Below are 14335 nucleotides of genomic sequence, written 5' to 3' on the forward strand. Positions count from 1 at the left end.
GGCTTTGTCCATCATGAAATGTAATGCTATGGGGGTGTCAACAACAGAGGAAAACCTGTTTGCTGTCCTTTAACTTCTGCAGTCCCGCAGGGATCTACTAGTGTATTTTCTGTGTTGGCTCTGAATCTATGCATTGTGAGCTTGTCGATATTTTCTGTGAAAGTTTTCCCAGAATATGCTGGGAAGTGGTTAAAGGCATGTGTAAAATTATATGTTTTAAAACAAAAGGTTTTCTTTAAAAAGTTAAAGCTCTATATTGTGATACTAATGGTAAATTATATAGCACTTTTATCCAAATCGCTTTACATCAATTTTCATAGATACATTACATTCACCAATTCATAAACCGATGGCAGAGGAAACCATGCAGAGGCCCATCCCTCGTGGGATTATATGACACCTTTGCATACAGTTACAGTTATTCAAAACCATAATCATTTTGTATAGACTACATTATAGTATGTCATGGATCTTAATAGTTATAGAATAGCAACCAAAGCAATGATTATTATAGAATTAGCAATTATACGACTAAACTGTTAAAAAACAACAAAAAGACACCAAACAACAACTAGAGACCTGCATGTTGTGTAGAATAGAAGCTGTTAAACCCACAGTGATTATCTCCTTTATCTCAGTTAACATAAAAATGTACACTGAGGCACAGAGAGAGGAGAGAGAGTGGGGGGGTGGGGGGTGGGTTCATGGGTTCAAGAGAAGACTAGGGAGGCCTCGATTGCCGCACCTCACAGTGTCCTGGCCAGCCCCCTCACAGCTCAGTCTTGTTAGCTTGGAGTAACTTGTACACCATTTCTGAAGAGGACACACTCCAGTTACATGAGGTAAAGTAAAGACATGTATGTCCGTTTGAGCTGTAATCAAGTTATGAAGTAAAAAGGTTGCTTGCATGCCTAAATATAGGCTTGCATAAGTTGTTCTTTGTATTTATATTCATGACAACGAAGTGTTAAAGAGCACTTACAAACTAGAATTTGCAAGTTCCCTGTGCACATGCAATGTTAAAAACCAAGTGCATAAATGTAGAGAAAAGTAGGAAATTATGTTATGCAAAGTTACAATGATATTAGCTAAACAACATGTGTCTAAGAAGTAACACATTTTTAAAACACACCATGATATTTATTTTCATAGAGGAAATAAGGCCCACATATAACACAATAGTGATATAAAATATTTTGTTTTAATGTAGGTTAGATTTAGGTGGTTTGCTGGTGAAAAGAAGGGCCTTAATATATGGCTACTGATTACTAGGGAAAACAGTGGGGTGAGGGCTTCCAAACTGGCCATCATCATAATAATAAAACATATATTGAAGTAACTAACAAAATGTTTATTAGTGCTATTGATTAGTGCATAGAGTTCAAACAGGCAGATGACTTCTGAAAACGATGGAAATTTAGTAGCTATAATAAACATTTTATTGCATTCATGGAGCTTCCCAATTTTATTTATTACTATATATATACTGTACCAGTGCCACTTTGTAACACTGCTCTAACTACATTCGGTCGAGATGATATGTCAGGAAAATATGAACCCTGTTATGAAACTATGGATTGTGAGTAATGGTACAGTACATGTAGAGAATATACAGTACTGGACACATGTTATGATCAGAATATATGAGAAATGGAAAATTACAGAATGAGTAGGAAAACAACAGATGCATGCATCTCTTATCATTGTGCACAGGCACAATGATAAGAGATGATAAAGCACTATTTGATAAAGCACTTGATGGCCATGGTGTGACATGAAGTGTATCAGTATGTGCTTACTTGGATGAGTAAGCACATGATGAGAGTATTTACTGGTCAAGCAGATAAATTATCTTAAACATAAAATTAGGGATGTCCCGATACACTTTTTTCGCTTCCAATCCGATCCCGATACCTCAATTTCTGTGTTAGCCGATACTGAATACCCATACCAGTGTCGTGATCTCACGTTGTGTTCATAGCTATCTAGCTAATAGCTATATATTTCGTGTTGTGTTTATAGCAGACTCCTCACTCAAATGTGCACTTGCAGTTTGGGCAACTCCAAAGCAAACTCCACATGTCCCAACATTTTATTTGCCTGCCATAGTGTCAACCCCTTACCCCTGTGTCGGATCTGTGGTTAGACTGGCATATTAGCTGATACCGATATGACCCGATACGACAAATAAGGGCTGATCTGATACTTTTCCAGATACCGATACAGTATCGGGACATCTCTACATAAAATCATAACAACCCTACATTCAGGGATATGATAGTGAGGAACGGTCGGATCACGCGGGGGGCTTATATTCCTAGTCTGTTTTATTAAGACGGTGCAGTGTCCCAACAAAGATTGTAGGTCTGATACTGATACCATCATATGAAGGCACAATAGTCTAGTTATATATGCGGGATTCGATAAAATGGTAAATGCAAATTAATTTATATTTGGTTAATGTATGTAAGTATGTGATAATATGTGATGTTGAATTGTTATGAATGGACAGCCCCTCCACTAGAAATAGAAAATAAGTGATTTCTCAAATTGTGATTGCTGCACTATATGGTGTTGAAAGTCTCCCACCTTGCGTGTCTATGAACACTTGGGGTGAACAGATTGATGTCCTGAAGGGGTTGAAGAAGTTCAGGTGGCATGTTTTCTATTTAGATATGTGGCTTGATATGGGAGACAAATCTTTGATTTAGTAACAGAAATATGATTTGTTTCCCTTGTATATGCCCTTTAAATCTCTGTATCATGCATTTGTTTGGTTTAGTTATGTGGTTGTCTGATTGCTTTGTTTTAACCCGTGGAGAACCTTGGGCATGAAAAAAGATGGCAATAAATAAATAATTTATACAAAAACAAAATCCTCCCCTCCAGGCTGACATGGAGAAGATGTATGACTCACAGGTGAGGATGCAGATGATAAACCTTGACAGTGGTGTGGGCCATCCTCAGCCCAAACCTCAGGAGAGAGACCAATGGGCCAATAAAACGGAATTCTACCTGGCAGTAGCTGGACACATTGTTGGTTTGGGAAATGTCTGGAGGTTTCCATATCTTTGCTACAAAAATGGAGGAGGTATGTCACAAAATGTTGGTGAGAATATTATAGATATAGGGTCCTGTATATCGGGGCTGTCTGAAACCAGCTAAGTCCATTTTTCAGGTTTTAGATTTGTTTTTTTCATAAAGCAATGCTATTGAACACCCTTTACGTCTGTGTGTTGGTTGGTTAAAATACTATTGAACCAATGAAAAGTATTAAAAAGTGCTTCTAACAAAACCAACTAACTCCAACTAACATTGGATCCTCAAACTGTCTGCTATAGCAGCTAATTGCACCCCCTCTCCCCCTCTCATGCAAGTACCAATCTGACAATAAAGTCACAATACCAACTTTGATGAGGTAGTATTTGTTTAAAAAATATATGAGGTTTTCTTCATTCCCTGAGCTGTTTTCTGCCTGGCAGCAGAGATGGTATGGCATGATTATTGCCAGTGTCCATTTAAAAATATATATATTTTGTTTATCGTGTTCATACTGTACATCTCTTGTCATACCCATGCTACCTTTGTAACTGTATTAACTCTGACGACCAGGAATAATGAAGTGATACTAGTGGTACTAGATCAGACACTCAACATCTAACTTGCTCTTGGTTCAGGTCTATATTTTGGGTCATCATGAGTCATGACCCACTGGTTGATATAGATGATAAGCAGCATTATAAAACTTGTCACTGTAATGTTTTACTTTTTTGAAAATTGTTTACCAAAGTGACAGATTTAGTTACATTATGGAGTCTGGACTCCAAGTTGAAAGTAGTTACTGAACATCAGCATTTCAACAATATATTTGTAATGTTGTTTCCTAGGTGTTTTCTTCATACCTTATGTTCTGTTCCTGTTCACCTGTGGCATTCCTCTCTTCTTCTTGGAAACATCACTGGGTCAGTACACCAGTCAGGGTGGAATAACATGTTGGAGAAAAATATGCCCACTCTTCGAAGGTAAAATTTCAATCTCTTCAGGGTTATCAATAATATGAATTCAGATGATCCAGAAAAACAATGAGTAATATTTATAGTACATAATTGAACAACTAAATGCCGTGTGAATATGGCCCTGGTTGATATGATATATGTCTTTTCCAATAGGATTGGGATATGGAAGCCAAGTGGTTGTTTTATACACAGGAGTGTATTACATCATCATACTGGCCTGGGCGTTCCTCTACCTCTTTTTCTCCTTCAGTGCCGAGCTGCCTTGGGCAAGCTGCCAGAACAGTTGGAACACAGGTAACTAACCACAATTGATTTAAAACACCGGTTCGCAAGCAGTGGGTCGTGAGTGACCCATTTGTGGGTCCACGGTCCATTTTTATGGGTCACTAGTAAATATCCCCTTTATTGTTTTTAATTAGGCCTATTTATTTCAAAAGATACAAAAAAATCCCCCAAAACATCTACATTTTTCATAATAATTTCATAAATAAATCCCCCAAATCAAGGAAAATCCATAAAAACAAATGCAAACAAAAGTGAAAAGCAGTGAAAATAGTGGATGTACAAGCTCACATACAGTATAGATCTGCTATTTTCACCAGTTTGGGTCATGGGAAAACGTCTAATTTCTCTTTTGGGTCTCGAGCTTATGGGTCTCGTTTGTGAACCACTCATTTAACTGAGAATTCTGGACTGACCATTTTCTTAATCTTCTTAATCTTAATCTGATATCCAAGAACAAGACGGTACAGGTGAAAAATGTCATATAACTTAATCTCGCATGCATGGTGGGTTTAATGGTATATCGTTTGTTTTGTCATGTAAGACAGCTGTTTCGAGACTGGCAAGAATCTATCAGCTACTGAGCACCTCGATGGAAGTACAGCATCTTCACCCAGATCATCTTCTGTCATAGAATTTTGGGAGTAAGTTCAAATAACTGTACTACTAATAAATGTACTTTTTGAGGGCAGTTAACTCTTGTGCACTTCAACTGTTTGGGTTGACATCCTAAAGAGTCTTTTATTGCAGGAGACGAATATTGGGCCTGTCTAGTGGGATTGAAGAAATTGGCAATGTTCGATGGGATTTAGCGCTTTGTCTACTGCTGGCCTGGATAATCTGTTACTTTTGTGTCTGGAAAGGAGTGAAGTCTACAGGAAAGGTAATGCCCTTTCATTGTTTATTATTATTATTATTATTATTATTATTATTATTATTACCCTTATTGTTATTGTTGTTGTTGTTGTTGTTGTTGTTGTTATTACAACCGATATCATGTAATGCAAGCTCTTAGTATATTGTCACACAAATTGGTAATTTGTACAGTGTACGGAATGATGGAATTCTTTCTTTAATATAGAAAAAATTATTTTAGCAATGAGCAAATGACAAAACAATGAAAGGTCTAAATGTGACACAGACATTAAATGAGATGGTGTTTCCCTCAGGTGGTTTACTTCACTGCTACCTTCCCATATGTGATGTTGGTGGTGTTGCTTATCCGTGGGCTCACTTTGCCAGGAGCCAAAGAAGGGATCATTTACTACCTGTACCCTGATCCATCCCGCCTCACTGATCCAGAGGTGGTACAGTTAAACATAGATTTACATTGTGAGTGTGTGTGTGTGTGTGTGTGTGTGTGTGTGTGTGTGTGTGTGTGTGTGTGTGTGTGTGTGTGTGTTTGTGTGTTTGATTGATTGATTGATTGAAATATTTATTAACAGTTTGCAGAATTACAGCATTACACTTGTTTACAACAGGGTCCACCATGTTCAATTCATCAAAACATTTAGAGACGTACAAATAGACACTTCTATATAGTTAAAGAACAGAACAGGAATTCATCATAAAGGAAACAAAAATGGAAAAGAAACATATACAGTGAGGGGGAAAAAGGGGGGGGGGGATTCAGATTTTACAGGGGTTTCGAATTGCAGCCGTCCGTAGGTGCCCTTTGAGAGCGGTGTGTGTGTGTGTGTGTGTGTGTGTGTGTGTGTGTGCGCGCGCGCGCACATGCGCAATTTGAAACAGTCCATGGTTGGAGTGTCTGTAGTCCTTACTAATCATTATTTATATAAATAGAGTATTTTGTCTTGTATTGTGTGCAGTTATCTCCTATACCATTTTTACGAAACTAACTTCTTCCAACATTTCCAGGTATGGATGGATGCTGGTAGCCAGATTTTCTACTCTTTTGGAGTTTGCACAGGGGTTTTGACAGCTTTAGGTAGCTACAACAAATACAGCAACAACTGCTACAGGTATTCCTTTTTTGGCATTATTGTCATGAATTAAATGGTATCGATTGTCTAAATAATTATCATATATCCTTTTCTTAAGTGAAATGTACTAACCTTCAGCTTCCACTTGGTGGACCTTATGGCGATTTACTGTTTGTCTTACTTCTCAATTGCAGAGACTGTGTTTACTTGTGCCTGTTAAACAGTTTAACTAGTTTCATCGCTGGGTTTGCCATATTCTCTGTCCTTGGCTTCATGGCATATGAGCAGGGTATGGATATCTCAATGGTTGCTGAATCAGGTATGATTTGACACTAATACACTATCAGTGGTTTTCAACCTTTTTCATATCAAGGCCCATCATTCATTCAGCATTTGAGCCACGGACCACCAAACATTGATCAAAATAACTACATTCTTCTTTTATATTCTTGAATTGTGTAGACTTCTTCTAAATTAAGTAATGCAGGTGTTTAACAATAATTTAACTCTTGAGAGCGTAAAATGAAACCAAATGGACCTGTACGGTTTCATTTTACGCTCCGTTTTGGTTACCAACTCTCCATCATTTAGATGGTAACCACCTGGAACCCCCTCAAGGGCCACTGGTGGTCCCCGGACCACTGGTTGAAAACCACTATATAAATATATGACAAGCAAGTGGGATACCACTGGCATGGTGTAATGACATAATCTAATCACCCTTTTGCAGGGCCTGGCCTGGCGTTCATTGCCTACCCTCGGGCAGTGGCTTTGATGCCAGTTCCTCAGCTATGGGCAATCTTCTTTTTCATCATGATCATCCTCCTAGGACTAGACAGTGAGGTAAAACTTTTTTTTGTTTGTTATCAAATGTTTTTTATTTTAAGACAAAAATCACAATAATACTTAATACACGTTAACAACATGAATGACAAAACACATATAAAACAACACATAACAGCAAAAGCAAGGAACACAAAAACAAACAATCCCAATGCAATCTTGCTGTAGACATTTCTAGATAAATGATGTCTAGAAAGGTCAAAGCCCATTGGCGAAATGACAATGTATGAGGCGGTTTCCAGTGCGAAGCAACCATCTTCTTTGCGGCCGTTACGCCAGCAAAGAAGACACGAATACGAGTGTTATTTAATGGCAACTGGGATACATCATTTAATAAGAATAGAGATGGGGAGGGTGTGATGTTAACTTGTAGAATAGTCGAAAGGTTAGTAGCAACCAAATTCCAAAATGTGAGGACACTCGGACACTCCCACACCATATGAAAGAATGTACCTATGGTGTTTGACGTGCAGAAAGTGCAGTTGTGATTATTTAAAATCCGCATAGCACACAATCTACGGGGGGTTAAGTATGTCCTATGAACAAAATTTAGATGAATTTGTTGATGATCAGGATTCCTAGAAGACAGGACAACATTAGACCACACTGTAGTGAGGTAAAACTTTTGAATTGAAATTGAAATGTCTAGTTGTTTCCGGTCGCATATTTCGATTGGACAAAAGTCATTCCATGAGTGCTGACTATGCAGTAAAGCAGCACAGGATTGACTGTAATCTATCAGTCTTCTATAGACTAGAGCAGCGGTTCCCAAACCTTTTTGGCCATGCACCCCTTGTTACCCCCTGAGCTAGCTGACGCACCCCCCCACATGGAAATATAAATTGCATAAGCTTATATACATATAAGCATGCCTGACACAGAACAGCATACACATTCCTTAAAGGCACAGGGGCCGTCACAAGGGACATACATTTCCTATTTATCCACTTATATGCACATATATGAACCTGAATATGGCTTATATATGCACCATAGCCATAGGCTATATTCTGCATACTTGCCATATATTGGCATAATATGTTAATATATTTAAAATAAAACCATAGCACCACCATTAGCCTTTTCATGTTGCGTACCACAAGGGGTGCACGCACCACAGTTTGGGAACCACTGGACTAGAGCAACGTACCTGTAATTTAACCATCTGGGTGCTGAACGTTTATACTGCAAGTAACTATACAGCATTTCTTGGTATAGAGTCAATTAAAAAAAGAAAAGAATCAACAAAATCATGAACGTATACGTTAATGCTAAATACTTTTTCACACTTGAGGTTGTGCTGTTGTACTAAATATCGGCATGGCTCTGATTACCTTTGACCGAATCACAGCCTATGCTGATTGGTTCACCAGCTGCTCTCCAGTAATGTGATTGGATATGCATGCATCTGTTATGAAATTGATTTGTAAGCAAAACAACCTCTCTCATTATTACAGTTTGTGTATCATGAGGCTTTGGTCACAGCGATCACCGACATGTATCCATCCTTCTTTAAACCCGGCTACCGACGTAAACTTCTTCTACTTGCTATTAGTGTAGCAAGTTTCCTTATTGGCCTTCTGATGGTGACTGAGGTGAGAACTAAATAATTTGATGTTTATCAACAGAGCCTGTGTACATGCTCTGTCTAAATCCCCCTGTATGTGGGTGTTATTCATTCCCTGTAATTCTACTTGGCTTATAATTTAATTAAAATGTTAATGTTACAGGGAATGAATAGGGACAGAGCCCTGACGCCAATCTATGCTTCAGACATCTATGCTCAATTATGCTCAATACATATATATTTTAAATTCACTCTAAGAGTTGTCTGACTGAAATTACATTGTAATTGTAACGATGGACTCCTAATATGCCATAGTATAATAAATCAGTGTTATTCATATTCCGAAGAAAACCTGGAGACCAATAACATTCAGTATAATGATGATCACAATAAGAGCATTATAATGTTAGATTTGTAGAAGAAATGTTACTGAAAAGTACTCTGCATTTTCTCTCTCTACAGGGTGGACTTTATGTGTTTCAGCTGTTCGACTATTATGCCTGCAGTGGAATGACACTATTGGTTTTTGCCATTTTACAGTCTGCATGTGTGGGATGGGTCTATGGTGAGAAGCAAGATGTTATAATATAACATACCGGTATATTTCATATCATATTATGATATGAAATAATGCCAACATAATGCCAACATACACTATGGTGCTAATGAGAATTGTAATATAACGAGTGCATGAGACTGACAGCATACTTTCATTCTTTCCTCAAGGTGGGGATCGTCACTATGATAATATAAAGGACATGATTGGCTATCGACCATGGCCTTACATGAAATACTGTTGGAAGTACTTCACACCAGCTATCTGCATAGTAAGCAATTTGCATTTTATGTTTAAGCTTGGTTACTCAACAAAACTTCACAATGTATCAGATTAATTAATTACTCTTAATATTATATAAAAGATGTAATGTAATTCTCAGTGCTGAATCTACAAGCTCACAACGTGGTGCGGCAGAAAAACACCTACAAATTGTTGTTAAGTACAGTACTTGAGAACATGCACTTAGTTACTTTCCACCACTGTCACCACCAGCATGTGATTTCATCTTTGCCTCTTGCTCTTACCCTATGTCTGAATCCCTGTCTTATTTTTTGTTATTTCTCCAGTGCACATTTGTGTTTTCTGTGGTCAAATACACCCCTCTCAAATTCAACAACGTTTATGAATACCCCTGGTGGGGCTATGCCATCGGTGGATTCTTCACTCTCTCTTCAACACTTATGGTTCCTGTTTGGATGCTGTACACTATGAGTGTCACCCCAGGGACCCTGCGACAGGTAAAACATTTCATCTGTTTAGTAAAGCGACTTTGAGTATTTCGAAAAGTGCTATATAAATGTCACATAATAATAATAATAATTATTATTATTATTATTAAGTGAATAAAATATGCTGGGTTTTATTTCATGTTCATTCGGTGCCATGATCCAACGGCATTGGAGGTTCCCTTTACAGTAGGAGGATGTTACACATACTGCAATCTGGGAACCCCAAAAATAGTTTGAATTTGCTCAGAGCTAAATCTGTCGTGAGAGATTACATGCTAATACAACAATGAAAATAACTGCATTGCAAATCGTCCTTGATGATTTGTTACAATATACTTTTTCTTATGACAAATTGTGAAAATAGCCGATCTACAAGCATGTAGATGTGTTACTTTCACTATTTCCAAAATATTTTTAAAGAAAGAAAATGAAAGTTTAATTATGGTATAATAATGAATGCAGATGATAATGGGAAAACATCTTACTCTCATTTGACAGAGAGTAGAAGCACTGTGCACTCCAGCAAAGGACCTACCTGATCCATCGAGAAACAAGGAACTCAATCCTGAGGCATTCCACACTTTCACAGAGATGTGTACGCTGCGCATGGCGGAAACTCCAATAGGAAACGGATCACAATGAAAAATTGATAAACTGAGATGCTATTGGAAAAGCAAGTCATTCTGTCATGGTACTGAATTAGTCACACATGCAGGAGAATGCCTGTATGTGAATTGTGAACATAGAACAAGTTACATAGCCTATTGTATTTAATGGAGAAAATGTGTGCGCTTGCCAAATGGAAAATATATACAGTATAAGAAATGATAAAGAAAAAGGATAATTCACAATTTAGGATTTAACAGACACTATTATCCATGAGCGAATTCCAATAAGCAAGGCAAATAGTCACATACTGTACAAGGATGCAGAGGGAGCAGTGTAGTGCCTCAAGAAACCTAAGCATCTGTCTAAACAATATGGTGTCTAAATAACAATATGTACATTGAAACTTTAGGATGGATACCAGGGTAAACAATTGGAACCTGGCATCTGTCTAAAGAACATGCAAAAATGACATTCACATTTATGATTTGTGAAGAACAACCCCTAGAAGCGAAACGTGAGAACAACCAAATAAGTTATGTCTGCATAGTGGCCATATCTTGGTCAGCCGCTAGCATGAATGGCGAGAGAAGGTGGCAAAAAAGGGGCGCAGGAAGCGTGAAGTGCCAGGTCAGGTGGAGTCTGAAGAGATGAGTCTTCAGATTACAGTGGACAATATTGGGAGATGAGTCAGTCTACAGTTCTCACAGCAATGGGGAGTTTTACTGTATTCTACCAATAATGCAACGTCTTAACAAATGTGACTATTGCTTATAGAAAAGTCATATTGCATCATTTTTGCGATATTGCTTCATACTATATGTAATATGAAAACTGTAAAAGATCAGCATGAAAGCAAATGGAAATATTAGTCTGGTTAATACGCATAGCTTGGTTTCTATGTGCAAGAACATGCAACATTTTCTGTTGAAACAGAACTAATAATACTGATATGCATAGTTATACTGTACCTGCATGGGGTAAAGTGTGTGTATGTCAATGTAACAGTATAGTGAAAAGCAGGATTTAAGGCACTTTCATCATTCCCATACATGTTCATGTATGGGAAATCAATGTAACTGAAATAAGTGGCATTACTGTAATACTGTTATATAGTCATCTGATGTTGATGATATTATGGTGTTGTTTTAGAAGTGTGCTTTTAATATATATAAATCACAATCAATTTTAAGCTTTACATGATATGTTTACAAATTTATGAAAGTTAACCTCCTCAGTGACCTCACTCCTATGGGATCTATTTTTGTTATTTAAATAACGGGTTGAATGGTTGGATTGAATGTTTATTTTAAGTTAAGTTTTATAATTTTGTGATAATTTATTTATTTTCATTTTAACTATCCGCAATCAATGTAACATTGATTTTAAGTAAAAATATTCACACGTCAAAGTAGTTTTAACCATTTCAAATGTATTGCAACAAATGGAAGTTAAACTTGGCGTTAATGGCTCTGCTCTTTCAGATGTCCCACATGTATACAAGAGAGCAAGATGGTTAAATATGGAGTGCCACAATTTTTGTATTTGTCCAGTTTTTCATGTGTCTATGAGGTGACAGTTAGGCCTACTTCATTAAACCCCCTTTGTGTGGTTTTTATGTGCAATGGTGTCTTCCCTTTATTTATAGGTAGGCTAATAATTAGTATATTAAGGCCTACTTGTTCATTATAGTCCGTAAGTAAGTGCTTGCTTGTTTCTCAGAATAAAAAATGGACAACACAGTAACACTGCTTCGAAGCTGTAAATGAAAACGTTTTTTATCGTCATTGAAATAAAGCACTGCAAGTGTAGGAATAAGGCTGGACACAAGAGGGCAGTGCAAACAGTCCTAACGTAGCCTTACAGACATGGGCACACTAGCCAACTTAACTTGCCAGCTTGCCAGTCCATGCGGCCCAAGGAAGCTGTCTGCCGGCGTCTCTTCCAGGTTTCTAGACAGCTGGTGGATGGAAATGAAGCTTTACTTTGTTTGAGGACCAGACAGATTCCTATTTATATTCAATCTATCCACACTTTTCCTGGGCTGTGTGTGCTCCAGTTCCTGTAGATTTGATCCAATGAAAGCCAATGAAACTGGTCAGATGACCAATGATATCCAATGAAATCAACAGGAACTGGAGCACACACAGCCCAGGAAAAGTGTGGATATATTGAAAATGTATTTCATTTAGAGCAGGGGTGTCGAACTCAACTTGGGGCGAGGGCCGCATTGGTCAAAAGGTCACTTGATGGGGGCCACAACCAGTTGCGGATGCACGCTCGATGTCTCAGTCAGTCACTGCTATAATATCTATCTATCTCTCACACACACACACACACACACACACACACACACACACACACACACACACACACACACACACACACACACACACACACACACACATAGTGCTCAGACCCAGCCAGCCACACACATAGCTACTGGAGATTGGAGAACCTGATTTGGACATGATCTGATGCAGGACAATGTCACTATGACAGAAAGAGAAGATGGGTCTGGCTAGCCTGGTTAATAAACCAGACCAAATCAGCCGTTGGCAAAAAAAAATTGCCTGCCGGCGGATTACGGTCTGGAGAGGCTCAATTGTACGCCCATTTCCTACACCAGAGAAATGGGGCGGCCAATCGGGACATGGTATGCAATATGGGCGGGCTTTGGTACAGAGACTTTCAATGCTTGAGACCTTTGACTGACAGTAGCTCTGACCAATTGCGTCAAAGAGAAAATGTTTCAACCCGCTCCCCTGGAAATTAAATCCAAGCTGATCCTCCCCAGACTAATATCCCGCAGTCCGTGCGATATTTGTCTGGTTTATTAACCAGGCTAGGGTCTGGCCACATTCATTGTCCCTATAATGTGCACGGGCTACTGGCACCGTTCCACTTCATCATATCACGCAAGAGACGCCACACACCAGTATAGAAGAGAGATAGTCACTTACTCACTTGTTGTAACTTGTAGGGATGCCACAAAGTGACCATCAGCCAAATCGAATAGTCGACAGCTCTGCCGATTAATAATCGATGAATTGAACCCACCCCCCATATTAATCAATATCAGATAAAACGTATAAGATTTTATATTATGCACATGCCATGGTCACATAACCATTATATGTTGAGTGCATGCTTTGATGGTTACAGTTTTATAATCAGTTTTGATGAGTAAACCTTTGTGGAGATCTTCTCAGTTCTCATTGTATGCTAGTTACTGCCATTCAGGATGGAAAATGAAATCCATTTGGATTTGGGGAGAAGTAGTTTCATAAGGGGCTGGTATGAAGTACTTGATATAAAGAGAACATGTTCAGTTCACTAGTCTACACTCTACTCTACACCTGCCTTCATTTCATCTGATTGTCTGTCTGGCAGGCACTTAACAAGCAATCGTTAACTGTGTCTGTTAGAGAGAAGGGCAGAGAAGAGTGGCTTTGCTCAATTTGATTTATACTTATATTCTCCACTCTGATGAAGGTACATGTTCGATATATCAGGCAGCCTTACTTATTAGCCTAATTTTGTTTTTTTGGGCTTGAGGCAGGCGGGCCGCAGAAGACGACGTCGCGAGCCGCATGTGGCCCGCGGATCACCAGTTTGACACCCCTGATTTAGAGGATAGCCCCTTGAGATGCATCATCTCGTTTTAGAGGGGGTCCTCGGGCACAACACATGAATACAGTACATAGAACAATGCATCAAACATGTCATGGCACCCAAGTGACCTTTGCCTAATTATGAACCCTTTGCCTTTATCATTGGTAAATTTGACA

At 38.5% G+C, this 14335-nt stretch overlaps 1 protein-coding gene across 1 annotated transcript; it reads left to right on the forward strand.

Annotated features, from left to right (window-relative positions):
• Positions 1 to 2895: 2895 nt before the first annotated feature.
• On the forward strand, positions 2896 to 10580 carry slc6a22.2 (solute carrier family 6 member 22, tandem duplicate 2; the record flags this gene model as incomplete). Its single annotated transcript, XM_083771040.1, has 14 exons — positions 2896 to 3091; positions 3888 to 4022; positions 4170 to 4310; positions 4843 to 4942; positions 5049 to 5181; positions 5468 to 5602; positions 6177 to 6280; positions 6436 to 6560; positions 6972 to 7084; positions 8542 to 8679; positions 9114 to 9216; positions 9378 to 9478; positions 9777 to 9947; positions 10437 to 10580. 14 exons carry the CDS (start codon positions 2896 to 2898, stop codon positions 10578 to 10580), a joined length of 1839 nt encoding a protein of 612 aa, XP_083627166.1.
• Between the last annotated feature and the right edge of the window lie 3755 nt (positions 10581 to 14335).

Source organism: Protomyctophum parallelum (genome assembly GCF_964188405.1).
Source record: "Protomyctophum parallelum genome assembly, chromosome: 8".
Classification (NCBI taxonomy): Eukaryota; Metazoa; Chordata; class Actinopteri; order Myctophiformes; family Myctophidae; genus Protomyctophum; species Protomyctophum parallelum.